Source organism: Chlamydomonas reinhardtii, chromosome 1, assembly GCF_000002595.2.
Source record: "Chlamydomonas reinhardtii strain CC-503 cw92 mt+ chromosome 1, whole genome shotgun sequence".
Classification (NCBI taxonomy): domain Eukaryota; kingdom Viridiplantae; phylum Chlorophyta; class Chlorophyceae; order Chlamydomonadales; family Chlamydomonadaceae; genus Chlamydomonas; species Chlamydomonas reinhardtii.
Genome location: NC_057004.1, coordinates 4,312,086 through 4,334,872, shown reverse-complemented (window position 1 = coordinate 4,334,872; position 22,787 = coordinate 4,312,086). Strand labels below are relative to the sequence as shown.

Below are 22,787 nucleotides of genomic sequence, written 5' to 3'. Positions count from 1 at the left end.
GCTTGCTGCATGAGGTTCCCAATTCTAAGTAGTGCATTCTGACGACTACGAGCACACGAACACACCACCTTTCAGAGCTGCTATCTGCTACAGCCTCACGTAAAACAAGGCTACTTGACGCGTTCTGTGGAAGGACAGTTAGGGGTTCGCGGAGCTCACATGACTCTCGCTGCGCGGGCCAAAGGCCCCGCAGCCCTTTCCGCTAGTTTGGTAGCGTTGTTGTACACTGTTAATGTCAATTGAAGCCAAGACTTAGGTCACCGTGATTCGTGGAATCTTTACCGCACTGCACGGGAGCTGCTAACGCGGATAGACTTCGTTGCTGTCCGGAAGCTTAGGAGAGGGAGACGGTACGTGAGGACGGAGGGGGGCGCTCTGGTATAACCAGCGGAGCGGTGTGGGGGCACGCAGGGGCACGCCAGAGGGTGCAGGGCGGGTCAACACTGTGCCCCTGCCACGGCCACGCCGATAGTGCTCGCACGCACTCGCCTTGTACATCCAGTCTTGGCGGACTCTCATGCCACACGATGCTCCTCATGCGCTGCAGCTCCTAACCGGGCCCAGGTCTTTTGGCTTCGTAGCCGCGGGGCTTTGCTGCCGGGCGTCCGTGGCGCACAGGCGCGCAGTCCTGCGTCCACCTCGCTAGCTGGGCTGACAGCTGCCACGCCGGCGCAGCCGGGAACCAGCAGCCAGCTTTTCCGCTTGCTACCCCTCTCCAGCTACCCAGCTACCAACCCAGCAGCCTAGCCTAGCCTAGCCCAGCCTAGCCACAATGCCGCCACTTCCGACGTTGTGGGACCCGGCGGGTGCGGTGGACAAGCTGCCGCAGCCGTTCCGCATGATCGACAAGATCCTGGCGGACATCGTGGAGCAGGTGGTGGACATGATCGGGACACGAGAGTCGCAGAGGCGGGCGGAGGACGCGTCGCGCGTGGACCTGGTGAGGGTGCGGTTGTGTGTATGCACATATGAGTGTGTGTGTTGAAGTACTACACATTTTGTGTGTACCGGTATGTGTTGTTGTTGGTGGTAGCTTGCCGTTGTGCAGCGTGGGACCGGGTGCGGCCTCGTGTTGGAGGGGCGGCGACACACATACACATGAAGCACAGCCGGCGCGGTCCTGATCTGCGTGCCTGTGCGGCTAACATTCTCGGTGCCGCTGTTGCTGCCGTGCGTGCAGACGTTCGCCCCGCACGCGGTGATGGAGGTGGCGCCGGAGACATGCTGCTTCCTGCCCATTGGCATCGGTGAGCGCTGAGGAGTCAGCGGCTAGTTGAGGGGCTGGCACAGCACTAGCAGGGGGGCCACAAGCTGTCGCGTGGCGTGGAGCCGCGTGTCATGGAGTCATGGGCTGTGACGACGGGTTTGAGGCCAGCACCTAAAGAGCCCTGCAACCAATGCCGTGCCCACAACCCACTCTCCTGCCTGCCTGCATTTCTTCCTTCTCAGCCGGCATTGCGGCGGTGGCGATGCCTGACGGCGAGGTGCAAGTGCGCAGCGCGCGCGACCCCTCCATCTGCTTTTCGGACCGCACGCACACATCGCCGGTCACAGCAATGGTGAGCGCCCAGCAGTGTGCGGCTAGCCCGGTGCTAGCTTGGCGCCTGTGCCTGCCAGCCTGCTTCCCTGGCATAGAAGGCCGTACGCTCGTCAGGCGTAATGGGCGTGCGTGTTGCTGCCTTGCGTGCGGTGAGGGCAGCTCCAGCACGGCCCTGCATCCCTACAGCGCTGACACTTCCTGTGCTCCCGCCGCCCTGTGCCTCGCCGCCTCCACGCACTGCAGGAGGCGGGCATGGCGGTGTGCACCAGCGGGCGGCTGCTGGCGGCGGCCTCGCGCACCGCCCTCACGCTGCACGAGGTGGACATCAAGACGTGCGAGATCAGCCTGCTGGCCACGGTGCGCGGAACGGGCACCGGAGGGGGCCTACGCAGCCCCGGGCAGGACCGGGTTCGGGTTCGGGAAGAGACCAGGCGGCCCAGGGTCCGCGGCTGTGTGCCTACCTGTGCCAGCGTGTCTATCCGCACCATGCACCACAACCGCCTCCGCTGCTGCTGCTGCTGCTACTGCTACTGCTGTTGCGCAGGTGCCGCTGCCGGCCGACCCCGACGACACCTCGCCGCCGGTGCGACTGCACTGGAGCGACAACCTGGGCCACCTGGCCGTGTGCCGCCGCAGCGGCGCCCTGGCGCTGTTCACGCTGTCGTTGCCGCCGCCCAATGTGAGCCTGGAGAGCGTGGGAGCCTTCGTGGCGCTGTCGCTCAAGGCGTTCGGCGAGACGCGCGTGGAGGAGCTGCTGCGTGTGCCCGCCGCCACCGTGCGGGGTGAGCACGTTTCCCAGGCCAGGCATGGTCGCGAGGGTGGCATTTGTTGGTGATTGCGGTTGGGGGGAGGCGCCGCAAGAGCGTGTGGGATAGACTGGAGCTTTGGCGCGGGCGCAGGCGGGCGAGCAGGTTGCGTTGCATAGGTTGCGGTGCGCAGCCAGTGCTTGCCGCCAGTCCTCTGGCTTGCTTGGCCTTCCTCTCAGTCCTCCTGCTCTCCTCCCCCCTCCGCAGCCTTCTGCCTAGGCAGCGCCGCGGTGGGGCCCAGCAACCTGGTGTGGCAGCTGCAGCAGCGGCCGGACAAGAGCCCGCACTCGGATAGGTACCACAAGGTAGGGGCCCACATTGCGGCTACGGCTGCCCCCGGCAACGGCCTCCACACTCGGCCCGGTGCCTTGCATGGCTTGCCGCTATTGCGCGCAATGAACTGCAGCCATCCTGCAGCCATCGCCTTCACATCACCTGCCTCCGATTTGTTCGGCCTTGCAGAGCGCTCGCGGCGCCTACGTGTGGTGGGAGGGCGCCAACCGGCTGCTGCTGCTCGACTTCGAGGCCGCAGCAGGCGCAGCCGCCGCCGCCGGCGGAGCCGGAGGCGCAGTCGTGCCGCCGCCGGAGGTGGAGGCCGCTGTCAAGGCCGGTGCGGCCGGAACCAGCAAACCCTCCACTCCCGCCACCAAGGCTGCTAGCAGCAAATCCGTGGCGCCGCCTGGGGAGGCCTCCAGCCTGCTGACGGCGTCGGCTTCGGCAGCGGCGGCGGCCTACGCGGGCCCGGAGCGGCCGCCCGAGGTGCCGCAGATTGCGCCCATGGCTCGTGATTGGCTGCTGCCGCACGACGTGACGGCGGCCGCCACCACCTCGGACCACAAGACCATGGCGTGGGGGCTGGCGGACGGGTCGGTGGTCATATGGGACGACCGCTCCTGCTGCAGCACCAAGGTGTGTCGCAGTGTGGTTTCCGGTGTGTTCGTGCGGTTGGGAGTGGGGGCGGGTCGTGGTGCAGGGTTGATAGATTGATAGGCGCCCCCAACTCCAAAGGTACCCGAGACCCAGGTGGGCCAGAAATGCAGCAGACAGCGAAGCTGTTTCACGACGACCCCAAACCTACCTCCGCATCTCCCCACTCCTTGCACCTGCCCTCCCGCTCCCCCGCCCCCGCAGGTGCTGCCGCGCCTCAAGGGCGGCATCACGGCGCTGTCCTGGGTGAACGGCGTGGCGCACAAGCTGGTGTGCGCCAGCGCGGGCGGCCACATCTTCATAGCGGACGTCATCAAACCAGAGGACTCCAGTCAGAAGCCCTACGAGTTCCCGCAGGTGTGTGCATGTGTGCGTGTGTGTGTATATGTGTGTGTTTGTGTGCGTGACGGCGTCTGTGCGAGCATGCTTTGGCCCCGTAACCATCTCCGCATGCCATGTATGTGAAGCTTTTGATTGAGCAGCAGCTGCGCCGCCTCATGCACTTGAACTCCTGCCGGGCCGCTTTTCGCGCCCTCTCCCCGTGAGCGTTTCCTCCTCCCCTCCCCATCAGGCCATTCATGAAGTCCACACGCTGCCGAATGAGCCCTTCGCGCTGTGCATCTGCCGCGGCCACACCTCGTCCGACGGCGAGATAGCCTCCACACACCGGGGCGGCCGCGGCGGGCCCAGCATCCTCAGCACCATGTCTGGCCATGGCCCCGGCGGCGGCGGCCACGACGTCATGCGCGTGCCCCCCCAGCGGCCCCGCGTGTTCTGGTGAGCTGCCATGGCACTGGGTGCGGGACTGCGCATGTTGGGTCCATGTGATCCCGGTTGCTGTCCTCAAAGCAGCTGCCGGCATCTCAAGGTTTTACTGACATTGCATCTGCTCCCGCCCCCAGGTACAACGTGCTTGAGGAGAAGCCAGTTGCGGAGCTGATGGGCCCTCGCGCAGAGCAGGGCTTCGGCCTCGCCTGCTGCGTGCCGCCGCCGCCCTCGCTCGCGCCGCCGCCCCCGCGCCCCGACACCGCCGCCACCGATGCCGGCGCAGCTGATGGCAAGTCCGCCGCTGCATCCGCCGCCGCCACGCCGGCGCCTGGCGCCGCGCCCAAGGGGAAGGGCGGCGCAGCCGCGCCTGCCCCTCCCAGTGGTGGTGGCGGTGGCGGCGCAGCGCCCGCTGCCTCGCAGGAGGCGCCCTCGGAGCCGGCCATGAGCGAGGCGCAGCGCGCACTGATCAAGGCGGCCCTGGACGCCATGGGCGCGAACAGCACCACGCCGGTGCTGGTGCCCGTGAAGCTGCACGTGCCGGCGGGCCAGGTGGTGTCGTACCCGGCCTGCGTGTTCCGGGACACCTACCTGCTGGCGGGGGGAGACGTGGTGGACAAGGTGGGTGGCGGCGCGGTGGCGGGGCGGGGCGGGACAGGGCGGGGCGGGGGGGGGGGGCAGGAAGGAGTGTCAGGGTTTGTGGGCAGGGTGTTTTGTGGCAGTCTTCCTTGGGTGAAGAAGGCAACGTGCAACCAAATCATCTCTGGTGCATCGGGCCCGCCATTGTGCGAGCTCCGCACAGCAACCTCCACATGGGTGCCCCAGTACAGCGGATAGGGGCGAGGGAGTACAAGGGCTACCAGGCAAGCGCGTTTGTCCCATCAACCAACTGTGCCCGATGCGTCCGCCTCGCACTGCCCGCGCGCGCTCCACAGGTGGTCCGCAGCAACTTCGCGGACGACGACGCCGTGCCGCAGCGCGTGACGCAGCTGTACATGTACAAGGTGGACGCGTTGCTGCGGCACCTGCTGCCGGAGGACGAGTCCACCAGCCGGTGAGGGAGGAGGAGGGGGGAGGGGGAGGGGTTTGTAGATACCAGCCCAAACTAAAGGGAGGGGGGAGGGGAGGGGCGCCGGTACACTCCCCAGCTCAGGGCTGAGTCCTCACCAAGCCACAGACCCCCAAAGTCTGCCGCCAGTCAACCGGTGCAAACTGTATTCACTGTCGCCGCTGCTATGAGCGTAGCAGGCAACCGCTCCGGGGCTTCCTGCCTGCCCACCGCGTCGTGCCAACCGTCCTATCCCCCACCGGTCCTGCTGCCTGCAGGCTGGGCAAGGTGGTTCTGGACCGGCTGCTGGCGGACCTGGAGGCGCCCAAGATGAACAGGAAGAAGGGTGGGTGCCGGGTGGGCGGCTAGGTGGGCGGCTAGGTGGGCGGCTCGCATTCAGGGTTGGTGGGAGGTGGGAGTGGCGGCGCGGAGTGGCAGCCGGTTTGCAGCGTGGTCAGGGCAGTAGCACTGCGCACTTGGCGCAGTGACCGCACGGACAGGCGCAATGAGCCCTTTCGACACACGCGTACGACTGTCGGTTTCCTGCGCTACACCCGCCCTCCCCTCCCCTCCCGCCTGCTACGGCCCTCCAGGCAAGCGCGTGAAGATGGATGTGGAGGACCCGGACGCGCCCAAGCTCAGCTCCGCCATGCGCAAGCCCGACCCCTTCGACACCACCGGCAGCCGGCCCGGCTCCCGCGCCGCCAACCGCCACATCACCTTTGGCGGCGGCGACGCGGACGGGCTGTTTGACGACGTGCTGGAAGGCGGGCGCGCCAAGCCCAAGAAGGAGACCAAGGTGTTCCCCAAGGAGACCAAGAAGGGCCTCAAGACCGGGCCGGGCGACGTCAAGATGATCGACAAGGTCGGGTGGATGGGGTGGGGGAGGGACCCTGCGGAGGACGCTTGCAGGACGACGGGCATGGGGAACGTGGTAGGCTGCCTTACGCTGTGCAGTCTCTCCACGGCCTGTTGTGGTGTCTGCACGCCACATGTCCGCGAAATCAGGTGGGGGTTATCCCGGATTCGTCTTAAACTCCCTATCCAACACGCACACATGTTTCTGCCTGCCCTTGCCTTTCGGTTATCCCCCCCCCCCGTTTCTACCCCAGAATGCGAGCGGCCGGCCCCGCCTGGCGCCGCTGGACCTGGAAAAGGCCAAGGAGGCGCCGCTGCCCTTCAGCGAGCGCAGCCAGTCACCGCCCTGGCACCACACGAACCCGCTCGCGCGCATACACCCCGACTGGGAGGAGGCGCCCGTGCTGGTGCGCATCATGGACCGCATCGGTGAGTGCCGCTGAGGAGGCTGGAGCCGGGTGTGGGTGGAATTGTGGGGGGGGGGGGAGGGCGGGGGGTAGCCGTTCGCTTACCAAAGCATTGGAAGGGGCTGGGGAGCGCAGTGGGGTTGCAGGGACGTGTACGGTAGTAAGTTGGTGGAACGCGCGGCGGGGTCAAGGAGGAATTTCAGAAGCATGCAGAGCGACAGTAGATGGGGAGCCAGTGCAAGGGCAAGTCGTGAGCGCACGCCGCAGCTGACTCCCATTCCGGATGCGTTTCTTCTGCCGGGCTGCAGGCTCCAAGGGCGGCGGCCGCAAGCGGCGCGACAAGCGGCTGGAGGCGCTGACCACCGAGCTCATGACTAAGTACTCCAAGGAGGCGGGCGCCAAGCCCAACCTGCTGGTGCCCACTTGAGAGAGTGAAGCGACAGTTGGGGACTGGGGGCTGGGGGACGAGGATTAGTCCAGCGACCAGGGTTTAGTTGAGGTCAACCCTCTGCGTTATCTTAGCTTCAGGCGGGCTCCATTTGCAGCGTTTTCGCCGTGGTTTATGATTCTTTCTCTCCTCCCGAAGGGGCTGGAGTTTGCCAGCTGGATGGGAGTCGCACGCGCAGTGCGAGACGAAGAGCGGATAGTGTTCTTTCAATAGTAATTGCGTGTTGTGTTCGTGTCTATAACGCCACAGCTGCTCAGGGCATTTTGGGTCGCTCGAGGGCAGAAGACCGGACTTGTCGGGAGACTTGAACGACCAAGTTTGCCGCTCGAAAGCTTGATCAAGGCTTCGTCAGCTCTAAAATGAATCCCTTGACGTCCTGGCATATGTCGGGATGCTCTGGGCTCCCGAGTGAAGGTCCAGTGCACCATCAGCAATGCTGCGAACAGCCAAATGAGTTATGGAGCTGGTACTATGGATCGGAACGATAGTCATGTATTTCGATTGGAAGCTGGGGGTGATCTGTGGCAGCCGGGCGTGAGAACGCGCCTCCGCCGATGGCTCGAGCGGATTAGCTGCGGCACCTTTTGCCCAAGTCCGCCCACCAGCCGTCTGTGCTACGCTACACCTCTGCACTGCTTTTAAATTTCATTCATTAGCCCCACTCGCCCAACACCACAAGCAAAATGCAGCTTTGCAAGGTTCAGCGTGCCAGTGCCGCTCGCAGCTCGCGGGCGAGCCGTAGCCAGCGTGTTGAGGTCGTGTGTGCCAGCAGCGCCAAGTTCTTCGTGGGTGGCAACTGGAAGTGCAACGGCAGCGTGGCAAACGTCGCAAAGCTTGTCGATGAGCTCAACGCTGGCACTATCCCTCGGGGTGTGGACGTGGTTGTGGCCCCTCCCTTCATTTACATCGACTACGTCATGCAGCACCTCGACCGGGACAAGTACCAGCTCTCGGCTCAGAACGCTTGGATCGGCGGCAATGGTGCCTTCACCGGCGAGGTCAGCGCTGAGCAGCTGACTGATTTCGGCGTGCCGTGGGTTATTCTGGGTCACTCGGAGCGCCGCTCGCTATTCGGCGAGTCCAACGAGGTGGTGGCGAAGAAGACTTCGCACGCCCTGGCCGCGGGTCTCGGTGTAATCGCCTGCATTGGCGAGACTCTCGAGCAGCGCAACAGCGGCTCTGTGTTCAAGGTTCTGGACGCCCAGATGGATGCACTTGTTGACGAGGTGAAGGACTGGACTAAGGTCGTGCTCGCGTATGAGCCAGTGTGGGCCATCGGCACGGGCGTGGTGGCGTCGCCGGAGCAGGCGCAGGAGGTGCACGCCTACCTGCGCCAATACTGCGCTAAGAAGCTCGGCGCGGCTGTCGCCGACAAGCTCCGCATCATCTATGGCGGCTCCGTCAGCGACACCAACTGCAAGGACCTCTCGAAGCAGGAGGACATTGACGGCTTCCTGGTCGGCGGCGCCTCGCTAAAGGGCGCGGCATTCGTAACGATCTGCAACGCTGCGGGGCCTAAGGCGAAGCCGTAATTTGACAGATGAGTAATGGGGCACCAGACATGACCAGCGCGCCGGGCTAGAGGGCTGTCAGCACGTTCTGCGAGTTGCAGCGGCCGCCGCAGGCATGAAAGGGCCTTTGTACATCTACTTGCAAGTGCTTGACTAAAATCAGTTCATGTGTCGTGATGTGTCCTCTGACTTGATTGTGTGATGACTTCGCGGGGTAACATACGAGCGCAGCGGTTGACTAGGCATAAATGTGGCGTGAGGCAGGGCGTGCAATGCAGCGGCTCTTGGGCTGCCGTGCGCGCCCCGCATGTCACGGTAGGCATAGCTAGCTGTGTGCCCTGTGTGCCCATTGACGTTCGAAACGCTGTTGTGATAATGGTTGTGTTGCTGATCGGTCAGCAGTGACGGGGATAGAGGTACGGCAGGGGTTTTGTGTGGCTGCCGACGGGCACCAGGCCGTTGTGGCGAGGGCGGATCAGCTAGCGTGGCGCCCGGAAGGAGCCGCGGGTCAGCTTTGCTTGCGCCTGGGTATGCTGTTAGATAGGAGGCGGTTTCCATGAAGTACGTTCGCCCGGATAAGGCTTGCACGTCGCTCAGAATCGGCGGCGTTGTGTGTTTGCTTTGAAGAACGTTCGGAGCATGTGCAGTGCACTCCAATTTTGCACCATGGGGTTTGCACGCCACGCATCCGGCCACGTAGGTAGGCAGTACATGAGTTGGGAGACCAGTCTGGACACGAGCTAGCGGAGGTGGATTGACAGGATGTTTCGCCGGGGTGTGTTGCCACGCTGGGCGCTGTGCTGTGGACTGGTTGCGCGTCCGCTGTTGGGGTGCAGGGCGTTATTTAGGCACATGCTGGTTGGATGCGGGTCGGTAGGTGAACCTTGATGAGCGAGTGCATGTAATGCCCATTCTTTGCGCCTAACTGCACACCAACGAGTGCTGGGAATCAAGGGGCCGCAGTAGGAATGCCGGGAGTCTGGGAGTACAAGAATGAAGGGTGGACTCATGGGGTGGACTTGGCTGGGTTCCATTTGTGTCAGGACATCGAGGCTCGGGAAGTCAGGCGAGCCAGCAGGCGCCAGCACAGACGAGGGTGCGGCGCGTGGCGACTTGCATCCAGCCCAACCGCACATGCGCAGTGCGCCGGTCAGATACATCTAACAAGCACTGACACTTTCGGGTGAGCTCAGAGTCAGAGTCCCGGTGGGTCACAACAGGGGCGGGGGACAACACCAAGCTTGGAATGTCTTCGGGGATGGGAGGCCTCGTCCGCGGGCGCCAACCGTCTGTATGGCGTCAGCGTGAGGTGTCTCAAGCGCTCTCGCAGGAAGCCGGGCCTTTGAGAGATTGTTTCTACGTCAACTTTTTACACAGCTCAACGGACGTTTAACGCTTGAAACCCGAGTCGCTGGCCTGGCCTTTCGCCTTGTTTGGGCGGGACATACGAGTCTTCACACGGCAATATCGCGCTTTCCTAACACCAATCGTAGCATCAAATCGGTTTGGCAGTGGTAAACGAGCGCGCAGTGTCGAGAAAGCGGGGCGCAACGCCTGAAACCAACGCGAAAGCCCGGAAGTTGAGCCGAATTCGATGTTGGCGCTGCGTCAGGGAGCGCTGCTCCTGTCAGCCAGAGGTGGACAAACAACACACGACAACCTGCAGCTCTGCGCGGGACCGTCACGTCGACCTCGCGCCCGCTGGATATCGTCAGCACCGCGCCCTTCAACACTTGTGGAGCGGCATATACGCCCACAAGGTAGGCACAACGCCGCTTTTGACTGAGCCCAATCTTGCTGACTCCTGATGTTGCAACTTTGGGCTGGTGCAGCGTCGACGGCCTCTGACGCCACAACCTCAACATCCCAACGCATACTCAGTATCCACGATGTTGACAACGGGCAGGTGAGCGGATCCAGAGGTGCACTGCGGCGTCGGCCGCGACCGCAGGACTTCGCCCGTGCACCTTCGTCCGTTTCTCGCCTACCTCCCGTCACCTGCACCAGTCCGCCTTAGCCTCCCAGTCCCAGCAATGCATCTGTATGCAACCCCCTCCCTTCGAGTCCCCCAGTGCTACCCCGGAGCTCACGCTCCTGCCTCCATTTTCCGCGTCGCGCTCACTTCTATGACACAGATCCTGGGATTTGGCGCCGACCTCGCTGAGGACCACCCCGGCTTCCACGACCCGGCCTACAAGCAGCGGCGAGCTTGGCTAGCTGAGATGGCCAAGACACACCGCATGTGCGTGTGGGTGAATGGGAGCTATGGTGGATACGGTACAGCGGCGTGGGCGGAGGCGCATAGTAGCGCGGACTGGGTAATCGCTGGGATGCTACTAAAACAGAGAGTGCGTCCAGTGTTTCTGCTGTGGTGTTGTGGGTCCAGCTTTCTCTCCGTTATACCCAGCGCTCGCATGCCCAGAGCCTGGCTTGCCACACCCAAACCTTGGGCTACGCCGCCCACACCACGCCGCCGGGGCCCTCACGCGCACGCCAACACCTGGGGGCCCACGCCCCGGCACCGCAGCATTGCAACTGACGAGCGCGCGGCACATCCGATGCCTGTGTCGCAGAGGGACGCCCATACCTGATGTGGAGTACTCTCCCGCTGAGGTGGGTTCTGTCCGGCCACGCGGGCTCCCGCAACGGAAGCCATGTGTGGCCCCGCGCCGCGGTCCTTGCCACCCCCACCGCCCACCCACTTGCGCGCACATGCCCTGCCGCCTTGCGGTTCCAGAGGTGCATGCTTGGGCACCCGCCGGCTCAACCAAAGCTTACAGAAACCCACTTTATGACACGGTAATCTGATGCACATGTGCCTCCCCCCCAGGTGGCCACATGGGACGCGGTGCTGGAGGAGCTGTCGGGGCTGCTGCCGCAACACGCCTGCCGCGAGTACCTGCGCTGCCTGACCCTATTCGATTTCCGCAAGGGCAGGGTGCGTGCGGGGCCGTAAATCGCTCACTGCTGCTTGTGACGGCCGCTGACTCGTAGACACGCCAGCTCGCTTCCCTACACGTCGGCCTGTCCCAGCGCTTTCGCGCTCGTGCTCCTGCCACGTGCTTGCCCGCCCCGCGCGTGCCGCACCCAGTGTTACGGCTCACGCTACTCATCCCTGCACCCCCACCGCTCCCCCCCCCCCATCCTGCACACACGCTCCCTCACTCGCCGCCCCCCTCCAGGTGCCGCAGCTGGAGGAGATGAATACAGTGCTGCGGTCCACCACCGGCTGGACGGTGCGGCCGGTGGCGGGGCTGATGCACCCGCGCCACTTCCTGGCGGGCCTGGCGTTCAAGTGAGTGGCTCCGGGATTGCAATTACTTTCTGTGATGCGGGGCTGCGGGTGGCAAGATTGGCACGTCATGTTTGCGGGAGATCTCAGGTGCGTAGCGTACCGCTGGTAGTGCAGGGACCGACGAAAGCCGGGACGGTGTCACTGACCCGGCTGCGGCGGGCCCGCCGCTGTCGCCCCGCAGGCACTTCCATTCCACGCAGTACATGCGCCACCCCTCCAAGCCAAGCTACACCCCCGAGCCGGATGTGGTGCACGAGCTGATTGGTGCGTGCGTGCGTGCATGCGTGCGTGCCTTGGCGGCCAATATTACGGCTGGGGTGAACGCTTTGAACCACAACCGCGGGGGCAGTAGGCACACAGACCATGGCCGCGCTTCCATACAGCCTACCTGTACGTGCTGATAAGCCCTCCCTGAGTCCCCATCCACCAGCTGCCCTCTAACGGTCCCACCATCCGCTTCCGCCCCCGTCCCCGCCCCGACTCTGCCCACACAGGCCACGTGCCGCTGCTGGCCGACCCCGCCTACGCCCGGCTGATCCAGACCATTGGGCTGGCCTCGTTGGCCGCGGACGACAAACAGATCTGGCACCTGACCAAGGTGTATTGGCACACGGTGGAGTTTGGGGTGGTGCGAGAGGGAGACCAGGTCAAGGCCTTCGGCGCAGGTAGGGATTTGCTGGATGTGTCATGCACGCGTGGTCGCGTGCGCTGCGTTGCGGTCTGCAGTGTGTGGTGTTCGGCCGCTGTGCGCGCATGCACGGTATACGCACGTTCCTTCCCTCACTCCTAACATACATCATACACACACGCACGCGCATGCGCACACACACACACACACACACACACACACACACACACACGTAGGCATCCTGTCCAGCTACGGCGAGCTGGCGCACATGGCCTCGGGCGCAGCGGCCCTGGAGCGCCTGGACCCCTTCCGGCCGCAGCCGCGCATGGCGTACAAGGACGGCTTCCAGAAGCGGTACTTCGTACTGGACAGCTTCGCAGAGGGCTCGGAGCTGTTGAGCAGCTACGCGGCGAGCCTGGGGCTGCCTGAGTCGCTGCGTGGCGACGCCAGCGTGGCGTGAGGGCGGGGTTTGCGCAGGTTAGGGAGGGAGGCAGGATGGGAGAGGCACGGAGATGGTTGGGTACCAGCCCAAACTAAACCAAAACCAACGAAAACGGGAGTGCAGGCAGAGGCGTGGGGGATGGCATACAATCGTGGTGCGGCGTTAGGAGCGGGCTTGAAAGGAGTGTGGTTAGAGGAAGGCAAGCGTAGGCTGGTGTACCAGCACCCTAGTCGTTTTGTTGGTGTTGATTGTGGCCGTACGTGCGCGCAGCTTAGCGGTGCGGGCTATCATGCAGCGTTTTGTAGACAAAAGTCAGTTTTTATGGCGCGCCAATTCTATGCCCTTCTTGTGGCTTTGTGCTATAACTCCCCTGTAATTTAGTTGCCGTGGTCAGTCGTCTGGCGGCATGGCGCCGGGCCCTGCACCACCGCAGAGTGCAAGTTGTATTTCAGCTTACCGTGTTTGTACCATAAGACGTCTGTGTGTCTTCGAGTAGTGTTGTGGCCTGGTTCGGAGTTGGGTGCGGTGTAGCAACAGAGGCTGTACGTCGCGGCGCCATTCCTCCGGCTGTACAAGTAGTGTAGTGGCATGCAGGCAGCCCGGCACCTGGGCATTTGCCTCCCCGAGTGACCTGACTGGGGTTGGAGCCATTCCCTTCATGGGCATGGGTTCATGCTGTCACAGGCGTGGCCAGGTGTGACAGACCCCTGGACAGACGGTGATCTAGTCTGCTGCATGGGTGGACTAAGTTGGTGGCAGCGCAGCCATGATGGTTCCATACATTTGTCGACGATTTCATCCACATTCATCTTGTGCGTGGCGCGGCAGGCTTAAGTGATGACAGAGCCTAAAAATTGAGACTGATCAAGGCAACCCGGTTGGAACTGTAACTGTGCACGCGCCCCTCATCAGTCCCCTTTCCGCGTGCCTGTGCTGAAGCCTACCCAACAGAGTGCTGCTATCCGAGCATCAAACAAGAAGCACGTGCTCCGCCCGCTACCTCCTGCCAATCACCTCCTCTTCTACCGGTCTACAGCTGTACATCACTGATGCAGCGGCAGGCCGTAGCACACCGGCGCCGCGCCAATCAGGTGTGGCAGCCGGCAGGCGCCCCGGCTGCTGACCACGGCCTGCCCCAGTCCCGCCCAGCCCACAGGCTGCGCCTCCTGCTCCTCGTCCTCCTGCCCTGCCGCTGCCGCCGCTGCCGCCGCCTGGGGGTCGGCGCAACCCAGCCAGTTGCGCAGCAGCGCCTGGCAGTAGCGGTCGATGTCGCGGTCGGTGACGTCCCACAGGTTGGCCACCACGGCCGGGCTGCCTGCGGGTCGGTAATGGGCGCGGGCGTGACGGGGAGGGCGGTCGAAGCCAATGCCAAATACGGTGAACCGAAACGCAGAACCCGAAACCAGCCGTGGCCAGGAGGGCAGCGCGTCACACGGCTGTAGAGTGGCTGATCGGGTGGTGTGAGGTGGCTTGGGTGCAGCATGCGTGATTGCCGGGCAGTGGTGCAATACCTAGTCACAGTGTACCCAGCAAGAGGCCGCACCTGCGACGGCGTAAGCGACGACCGCGCCCGCAGGGTCGTATGCTCCGTGCAGGCGCAAGCGGCCGCTGCTGCAGCCCATCAGCACGGCCGCAGCGCAGCGTTGCAGCTTGCGCAGCGCCGGCAGCGGCAGGTACTGCTCGCCGCTGCCGTGCCCCAGGAACAAGAACACTTCGTGGTTCGCCAGCGCGGCCAGCAGCGCACGGGCGCTCGGCTGTTGCCCAACCACACCCTGTCAATAAGGAGCAAGCAAACCATGACTGTGAGACCAGGCAATAGCTAGGACGATGCTTCCTAAGATGGTTCTCACACCGTGCGTTTGAGAGCATAAAGGAAGAAACTTGGGTGTTTGTGTGTGTTGCAAGTATAGGCAGCCGTGTAGACCATGCTCACCTGCCAGCCGGCCTGCGCCTCCAGAAGCTGCTGGAACGCACTCTGCGTGTCCGCCAGGTCACCGCTGGGGTTGAGCAGGTAGAACGCCGACGTCGGCAGCGCGGCTGGCGACGACCGGCCGCCACCGCTTGTGAAGGCCGCCGCCGCGGCGCCGCAGCAGGCGGGCAGCGACAGCACGCGGCTGACGCTGCGGCCGCGGAGGCACGGCATGCTCTCCCACGGGAGCGCGTGCAGACAGGGGCTGAGCACTAGCAGCAGCGGGCAGCTGCCGGCTGCACCGCCGTTGGAAGTGGCCACCGTGCCTTGCTGCGCCACTTCAGATGCCATTGCAGGCGCTGGCGTGCGCGCCTTGCTAAGTGTCGCCACCCTCTCAGTCGTGGCTAATGTAGCTGCGGGCGCCGGTGCCGCTCGAGCCGTGCGCGCTCCGGCCTTGCTGGCTGCAACCAGGCCGCGGGTCGGTGGCGCCTTGGAGGCGGCGCTGGCGGCAGACTCGCTCTGCATAGCCGCCAGGCGGGGCGCCCGTCGGGATCGGGCCGGCTGGTCAGCTGCAGGGGCAGCAGACGTGGATGCCGCATCGTCCTCCACCGTCAGCGCCTCCAGGCTAGCGGCAATGTTTGCTGCTGCCGCGGCCGTGGTCCGGCGCACCGCCTCCGTTGCAACGGGCCTGGCCGCGAGCCCTGGCCGCGCCCGCGCCCCCGGCACGGCGCGTGCGGAGCTGCTTGCTGTTGCAGCGGACGCGCCGGCCGTTGCTGGCCGTCTCGCCCGCGGCTGCACTGGCACGGGCTCTACTGGCTCTGCCACCGCAGCAGGAGCAGGTGCGGGCTTTGCTGGTGCCGGCTCGGGACTAGCGGTTGGCCCTGCTGCGGGTTGAGGCAGGTGCAAGAGCGCCATGCATGCCGCCGCCTGGGCGGCAGCAAGCTCCGCAGCGAGTGCCGCCACGTCGGTGTTGCAGCTCGTGCCGCCGCTGATCCCGCCGCACACCGTCCGAAGGACGGTGCCTACCTCGTTGCTCCCGAGCTGGCCCATATTGGCCATAGCCACCGTCAGCAGCTCCTGTGCTACAGCTGTTGCAATGCCCGCCGCGGGCGCGGCGCCGCCGCCGGTCACGTGCTCCCCGACAAAGGCGGCGGCAGCGCCGGCCAGCACCCCACGGTGGCTGGCGGGCAGCGGCAGCAGCAGGCAGCGCCAGGCGCCCAGGCAGTCCGAGTCCAGTTGCTGCAAGAGCTTGCTCACCGAGGCGTCCAATGCCGTCCGCGCCTGTGATGCGCAATGAGCCAGGCACCGGAGAGCAGGTAAAGTCACTACACAGCTCAACAGGACTCGTGGATTCCCGGCCTTTCCAGCAGCCCCTCGCACCTTCCACCATTGCGCCTTCTGGTTCTGCGAGCTGGCTGCTGCCTGGTCAGTGCGCATGCTGTCACCGCTGTCCTCCAGCAGCCGCTGCAGCTGCCCCAGGCAGCCACCAACATGGCTATCGCCGCCACCCTGCGTGCCGCTTTCCCGTGGGCCCGGCAGCATGACGAGCAGAGGCGGCCCGCCGCGCGCCAGTCTCCCCAGCAGCACAACGTGGTCTACAAGCACAGGTGACCATACATGTTCAAGTGTGCGTCCACAGGGCCGACATCAAGACAGGTACCGTAGCAGCAGTGCGCACGGTAACATACCTTCCCGGTCCTCCATAATGCTGGCGACAACGCAGTCGGCCGGCAGACACCCGAGAGCCTCGCGCACCCAGGCCTCAGCACCGCGCTCCAGCGCAGCTGTGCTGTCGCCACCTGCACAAGTGGCGCCGCGCCCGCTGTCGCACAGCTCCGCCACCAGGCGCAGCGCCGCCTCACGGACATCGCCGGCTGCCGCCGCTGTCCGGCAGCCGCCTGAGCTGCTGGCAGAGGCGCCGCTGCCGCGCCGCTCGTCATCCACGTCGCTCTCGCTCCCAGCCTCCGCTTCATCGTGTGCCATGGCCGCTGCCCCGGCTGTCGTCATGCGTGCCAGGTAACGGCGCATCTGCTCCTGCAGGAGCTGCTGCTGCGGGTAGGAGGCGCAGTTGGCTAGGTGCATGAACATTGCGGCCGCGTGCGGCAGCCCCAGCGCCACGGCAAGGCGGAGCAGCTGCCGTGCGGCGTGTGTTGCTGCCAGTGGCACTTGCCAGCACAGCCGCAGAGCCAGCAAGAGCGGGGCAACATGGGACGTGGAGGCCTGCCCAGGGCTCATGGTGCTTGTCGCGCTGTTGCCTTCCGGGCCCGTGGCCTTGGAGGCCTTGCTCGACGCTGCGCCGGCCTTGCCCCTCGCGCCACCCCGCTTGCTGCTCTGGTCCTGATCTGCTTTCGGCTTGCCGTCAGGGGCCTCAGAGCCCATGTCCGTGTCATTGTTGCCAGGGCCCGCTTGCCCTGCTCCATGCCTGCAGAGGCCGACCACCACAGGCGCACCTCCACGCTCGCCTGACCCGGGCTGGCCTGACCCACTGGCCCTGGAAGCCGCCGCCTGCTGTGATAGCAGCAGCCCGTAGTCAACTGGCCACAGGACCTCCGGCCCAGCACTGCCGGCCTCGGTGCTCTCCGCCGCTGCATCTGCCGCTGCAGCAGATGCGGCTTCTTGGAGGTGCACGACCGCGTCACGCGTGATGTTGGACGCGGCCACAGACTGTCCCAGCTTCAGCTGCACCTCCGCTCGCAGCCGTGCTAGCCTGCTCTGTGCACTGACCGAGAGCCACCCGAACGCTCCGCCCCCGACGTCAGTTAGGGCGCCGACGCCGCGAGTGGCTGCGGCCTGCGCCTTGTCGGTAGCGCCTTCCAGAAGGCTGCGGCGGGCCTGTGCGGCGCACAGGTTGGCGCAAACCAAGGCCGCCTCCGCCGCAATGGCGCCATGGCTTGCTCCACTGGCATCTGCGGGGCTGCAGCTTCGTCCCACCGCTTCCTCTGCCTCCTGCAGACTTGCCGCCGCGCCAGCTGCGTCCACGCGGCGGCACGCCACGTCGGCCAGGCAGCAGCAGCTGAGCGCCTGTAGCGAGCGCACGCCGAACGCAGCGGCCGCACGAGCGCACTCTCTCCACAGGCACATGGCGTCCTCGACGCACCCCGACGCCTCAAACACGCGCGCCGCCTGGTACAGCGACGCAAGGTGCGCCGCCGCAACGGCCCAGCCCAGGCCCGCACTGACGCCCAGAGCGCTCTGCTTGCTGCCCTCCACCCCTACCACCTCACGCTGTGGATCCCCAGACGCCGCTGCCTGCTGCTGCTGTCCCGGGCGGCGGCCCAGGTCCTCGAACTCGTCCTTGGGCTCGTTGTCCTCATCGCGGACAGCGTAGTCATGAGCGCTGGTGGCCGCGCCCGACTGCACGGCCGCAGCCGCGGCCTCAGCAGGCGTGGGTTTGGCTGCGCCTGCGCCCGCACCCCGCCCAGAGGCTGATGCCGCCGATGCCGCATGCGAGGGCACGGCCGAGTCAGGGCTGGGATCGGGGGTGTCCACCAGGGCGAAGAGGCCGCAGGTGAGGCGGAGCGCCTCCTGTGCTTGCACGTACGCGTTGGCGGTGTCACCGGCGCGCAGGTAAGCGGCGGCGGCCGATTGGTGGCAGCGGCAGCGTAGCAGGAGCGGCGCGGGGCCGTGCCGGAGGAAGCCGCCCCGTTCCAGCTCGGCCGCGCACCCGGCGGCCGCGCTGCCCAGCGCCTGGTGGTCTAGCAGTGGTGCAGCCCTGCATGCACCGTGTGGCGACACCGGCACAAGGCCAACGTCAACAGTCTGTAAGTTGCCGCAGGTCATAAAACCCCACAAAGGGCTGCCGCACGCAGTGCAACCCACCTCATAGGCTGCATCAGCTCCAGCAGCTCGCCCAACTTCGTGCTGGGCGCCTCCACCGCCTCAGCAGCTGCCTCCGCCAAGGAAGCTGCCGGCGCTGCCGCCATGGCCCAAGTCGCGCACGTGCTGTCGGGCAGTGCCGTAAGCAGCAGATAGACGTGCTGCTCCCGCAACTTGACCTGCAGGCAACGCAGGCCCAATCATAGCAAATCAGGCCAGTCGACCGCAAATCAGGTGCCTTACATCACTCCCAACGGCCTCCGCGGCAGTGGCAAGGACACCCGAACATGGCTGCACCCACCTGCTGGGCCAGCCAGGACACCAGCCGCGGCGTGACGCGGCGCAGCTGCGAGGCCTCACGGGGGAAGGAGCCGGCCAGCAGGTGCACCAGGTGGTGCGCCTGCAGCAGTGCCTGCAGCGAAGCCTGGGGCATGCGCAGCTGGCTGACCGAGCTATGGCAGGTTCGGCAGGCCAGGATGCGGGCCCACAGCCGCGCCGCCTTGCCCACGTGCTCCATGGCTTCGTCGCATGCCTGCAACAGACGGCGAAGATTCGTGAGATAGCAACGAACTTGGCCATGACGGTCGTGTCTGGTGGTATGTCTCACGCAACTTGTATCTGATGGACCCGCCTAAACTGAAACCCGTCCCTCTCACCTGGCTCGTTGCCATGCGCTGCTGCGCCAGCCACAGGCCCAGCTGCGCATGCGCAAGCGCGGCCGAGTCCAGCAACCCCAGTGCGGCCGCGGACAGCGCCTGGCCGCCCGCCTGCTCCTTAGCGTCGTCCTCGCTGTCATCGCCACCGCCCGCACCCGGTCGTGCTGCGATATGCCCCAGTCCCTGCTCCTGCAACTGCCCATCAAGCAGCTCACACGCCTCTTGCAGGTCCCGGCCTGCCTGGGCGACAGCGGCCGCGCCATTGGGACAGCCCAGCAGCGCACGCAGCAGCAGCGCACGGGCGCGGAGCACCGGTGCCATTTCAGCACCCCGCCGCTCCGCACAGCGGAATAGGGCGCCTGCATTGTACAACCGCAATAGAAATACTTGCCAAGCGGTAGTGATAGCTTTCCGAGCAGCAACGGCAGCTGTCCTCTAAACGTGTGGCATGCCACGGCAGCACTCACCCACAACAGCGTCGGCATGCGCCTGCTGCAGTCGCGGGTCAGCCATCCGCCGGCACTCCGCCGCCGCCAGCTCAAGCTCTGGAGCTGCGTACACGTCCAAGCAGCCCAGCAGCCCGGCTGGCGCAGCGCCCGACTCCACTGCAGAAACCATTGCCTGTAAGACACTAAGGGACTCGGCCGGCATTGGCACCGGTGGCGCGCCGGCTGCGCTTTGCAGGCTGATGCTTTTGACGGGTGCGCCATCGCCAGCATCTGTGTTGGTGTCCGCATCAAGCGCCAGCCGCGTGCGCCCCCGCGGGGCCTTGGCTGCCGCTTTTGGCTGGACCTCCTGCGCCCTGGCGCGCCCTGCCCGCCGCGCCTTGCATGGTGCCGCCGGCCCTGGCGCGGCAGGCGCTGTGGGCGTGGAGGGCGCTGAGTGCGCCGGCTCGGCTGCACTGCTACACGCCGCTGTATGCGCAGCTGCCGCGGCGTTATGTGCCCGCGTCAGGCTGGCGCGCACGTACAGCTTCACCAGCGGCAGGGCCACATGGGCCTCGCACAGCTGCAGACATGGGGAGCACGGGGCCAGAGTTACCGTATAGGCAAAGGCGCGATTGGCCGAGGGCATCCCTCGCATCCGCAAAGGCAAACGGTAATTGGCATTGTGGAAAACCAAGCAGTCCCCCGGAAGAAGACGCACACGTGCTTACCCCATGCAGCTGCGCCAGGTAGGCTGCTGATGCGGCCATGACGCCCTCCAGGTCCGACACCTGCTGCAACGCAGACACATGCGCCTTGCACTTCTTCACCACGGCAGCCACATCCGCCGCCGCTGCTGCGGTCGTTGCGGGGTCGGCCATCGTGCCTGCTGCGGCACCATGTAGCGCTTGTGCGCGCCTGAGCGCCAGATCTGCAGACAGCTGCAGCAGCTCGGCCGCAGGTGCCACATGCTGCGCCTGAAGCAGATCCAGACCTGGAAAGGGTTGCGGCAGCGTTTAGTGCTCAGTAGGCTTTCCTTACGCAGGCGTGTTGGGCCATTCGGCAGCAGATCCGAGCCCGCTGGCAACCACAGTTGCTGTGACCATGGCGCTCACCTGCGTTGCCCATGGATGCAGACAGGCTTTGCAGCATCCCAGGCGTCACCGCGTCAGCAGCGCCGCTGCATGGTCCGTCCTGCTCCTCGTCGTTCATGCTTGTCGACTGCGGCTGCTGCTGCGGCCGCTGCGATGAGGCGCTGAGTAGGTCGCGGAGCAGCTTGGCGCCCGCCGCCACGTCCTCGTGCAGCCCCGCCAGCTGGCCGGTGCTCGTGCGGTGGGCGGCCATGAGCCGACACGCCAGGGTCGCGGCGGAGCAGCCGCTGGGCACCACCTGCGAATACGTGCCGGGTCAGCATGATCAGTACTGCCAAACGTTGTTGGGCTGGCCGGCGCATGGTGTTGCTAGTGCTTGTCTCTAACACGGCGCCTACCGTCGAGGCCCTGCCCGGCGATTGGTGCAGCAGCTGCAGGCTGTCGGCCGCGAGTGCGCGCATGCACACAGCGACGGCGGGTAGATGGCCACCTGCGTCCAGCAAAATGTTCTTTTAGTAGATGCGTTTACGGTGGGGTCAGGACGCTGCGTCCAGCTATGTTCAAGGATCAAGCCTCACCTGCCCGCTGCGGGTTGTTAAGCAGGTGCGTTAGCACGCCTGCGACCGACACGCGCAGCACGTCCAGGCAGCACCAGCGCAGCCACCTGTCGGACAAGCTGAGCTTCTGCTCCTCACTCATGGCGCTGGCTGCCTGAGGCATTCTCGCCAGAGCTGCTGCGAGGGGATGTTGCTGCTTCTGTCGCTCCGCTGGCGCCATAACCGGAGCACATGCCGGCACCGAAAGAGCCGCCTGGACGATGGCTGCTAGCGGGTGTGGCCTGTGAGCCGCCACAGTAAGAGCGCTGATGCGGCCCTGCACCAGGCCCAACGCAAGCTTGTGCAGCGAGCAGCAGAGCACGTCGGGAAGTGCACCTGCGGCCACGGGACACGCAGAAGCACACATGAGACGCATCAAACACAGCACGCTGTTGGAAGCGCACAAGCTGCAACGTCCAGCCGCGCCATGTTCATCAGCATGTGCTCGCGCACCGTGCATCTCCAGCTGCTCTAGCAGGGCCTCCAGCAGCGCCACCCGCGCCTCCTCGGCAGCCTCAGCTGCGTCGTCCACCAGCAGCTGCAATCAGCAGATAACGACGAGACACAGTCACCGAGCCGTGCAAGGCAGATTACTTAAGGGGCAGCAAACGCCTTCTTGCGGCGCAGCCGCGCCACAGTCCTGACCTGCTTAACGGCCTGCTCCTGCCCGCACACGTCGCCGCAGGCCACTAGCGCCGCCAGCTGCGCTGCCACGGTGCTTGCTTCCAGGTGGGTTGAGAGACTGGCACTGAACAGAGCGCCCACCGCCTTGCCCAGGCAGCGCAGCACCGGCTCCAGGCGCCTGGCGCAGTCCTCCTTGTCTGCTTCCCTGCACAGCATATGGATTACAACTTTAGAAATGGGTGATGTGGGTTAGCTGGGCAGCGTCCGGTCTCAAGCGCACGGCTGGGGGCCTACCGTGCCAGGTCCAGCAAGCTCTCCACAGGCGCGCCAATGCCCTGCCAGAGTTCTTCGGAGCGGTAAGGGTCTCGCTGCGCCAGCTCGCCGTAGCAAAGGAGCAGATTCGCGACCGCGGCGACTTGCAGTTCGGCGGGAGCCCCGGCGTTGCTGGGGTGCGCAGCCACGGCCGCGTGCAAGACCCGACCCTGCTCCAGAGCGCGCTCGTGCAGCCCTAGCGCAGCCAGCTTGCGTATGAAGCCGTAGCGCTGCGTGTCCAGCTCATGCCCGCTCGCTTTAATGACCGGGCGCAGGCAATCCAGCGCGTTAAGGCCGAGGCACGCTGCATCGCCGAGAATGTCTGCAACCTGGGAGCCGCGCAGCTCAGAACCAAGCCTACAGCCGGTACTCTTGACCAGTCGCGTTACAACAGGTCCGCAGGTTTTTGCGATGGGGCGCAGCGCGTCCACGCTGCCATCGCGCAATGCGAGCAGCGGAGCCAGCAGCTCATGCAAGGTACCCAGGGCATCTTGTAACTTCCTAACATCACTGCTTTCCTCCACAGTTGCCAGTGCAGCCTGGCTGTCGCCGGCCGCGGGCATTTCTTTTGTCCCTAGCTGTCTCTCAGGCGTACAGTTCGCAGGGTGGCATTATAATTGAACATCGATAGTCGAGGATAACAGGTGACACAAATTTGCCACTCGCCGGAACACCTTGGGTGA

At 65.2% G+C, this 22,787-nt stretch overlaps 4 protein-coding genes across 4 annotated transcripts; 3 read left to right on the top strand and 1 right to left on the bottom strand.

Annotated features, from left to right (window-relative positions):
• The first annotated feature begins 60 nt into the window (after positions 1 to 60).
• CHLRE_01g029350v5 (uncharacterized protein) lies at positions 61 to 7,286 on the top strand. Its single transcript, XM_043058611.1, has 16 exons — positions 61 to 350; positions 548 to 940; positions 1,181 to 1,247; positions 1,450 to 1,559; positions 1,784 to 1,897; positions 2,085 to 2,322; positions 2,554 to 2,651; positions 2,809 to 3,255; positions 3,478 to 3,630; positions 3,845 to 4,050; positions 4,176 to 4,659; positions 4,974 to 5,092; positions 5,365 to 5,432; positions 5,680 to 5,951; positions 6,199 to 6,373; positions 6,660 to 7,286. Exons 2-16 carry the CDS (start codon positions 773 to 775, stop codon positions 6,776 to 6,778), a joined length of 2,838 nt encoding a protein of 945 aa, XP_042928525.1. The 5' UTR covers positions 61 to 350; positions 548 to 772; the 3' UTR covers positions 6,779 to 7,286.
• A 137-nt stretch (positions 7,287 to 7,423) lies between these two features.
• CHLRE_01g029300v5 (uncharacterized protein) lies at positions 7,424 to 9,227 on the top strand. Its single transcript, XM_001689983.2, has one exon. The coding sequence runs from the start codon at positions 7,483 to 7,485 to the stop codon at positions 8,329 to 8,331; it is 849 nt and encodes a 282-aa protein (XP_001690035.1). The 5' UTR covers positions 7,424 to 7,482; the 3' UTR covers positions 8,332 to 9,227.
• A 283-nt stretch (positions 9,228 to 9,510) lies between these two features.
• Positions 9,511 to 13,577, top strand: CHLRE_01g029250v5 (uncharacterized protein). Its single transcript, XM_001689982.2, has 9 exons — positions 9,511 to 10,070; positions 10,143 to 10,216; positions 10,446 to 10,552; positions 10,884 to 10,923; positions 11,141 to 11,248; positions 11,493 to 11,605; positions 11,787 to 11,869; positions 12,100 to 12,270; positions 12,470 to 13,577. Exons 1-9 carry the CDS (start codon positions 9,905 to 9,907, stop codon positions 12,691 to 12,693), a joined length of 1,086 nt encoding a protein of 361 aa, XP_001690034.1. The 5' UTR covers positions 9,511 to 9,904; the 3' UTR covers positions 12,694 to 13,577.
• A 1-nt stretch (position 13,578) lies between these two features.
• On the bottom strand, positions 13,579 to 22,740 carry CHLRE_01g029200v5 (uncharacterized protein). The gene is made up of 16 exons (XM_043058610.1): positions 22,087 to 22,740; positions 21,814 to 21,997; positions 21,622 to 21,706; positions 21,151 to 21,504; positions 20,971 to 21,062; positions 20,597 to 20,870; positions 20,213 to 20,475; positions 19,524 to 20,064; positions 19,057 to 19,415; positions 18,702 to 18,932; positions 18,404 to 18,579; positions 16,273 to 18,296; positions 15,965 to 16,179; positions 14,609 to 15,865; positions 14,219 to 14,447; positions 13,579 to 13,990 (listed from the first exon to the last, which is right to left on the bottom strand). Exons 1-16 carry the CDS (start codon positions 22,665 to 22,667, stop codon positions 13,719 to 13,721), a joined length of 7,137 nt encoding a protein of 2,378 aa, XP_042928524.1. The 5' UTR covers positions 22,668 to 22,740; the 3' UTR covers positions 13,579 to 13,718.
• Between the last annotated feature and the right edge of the window lie 47 nt (positions 22,741 to 22,787).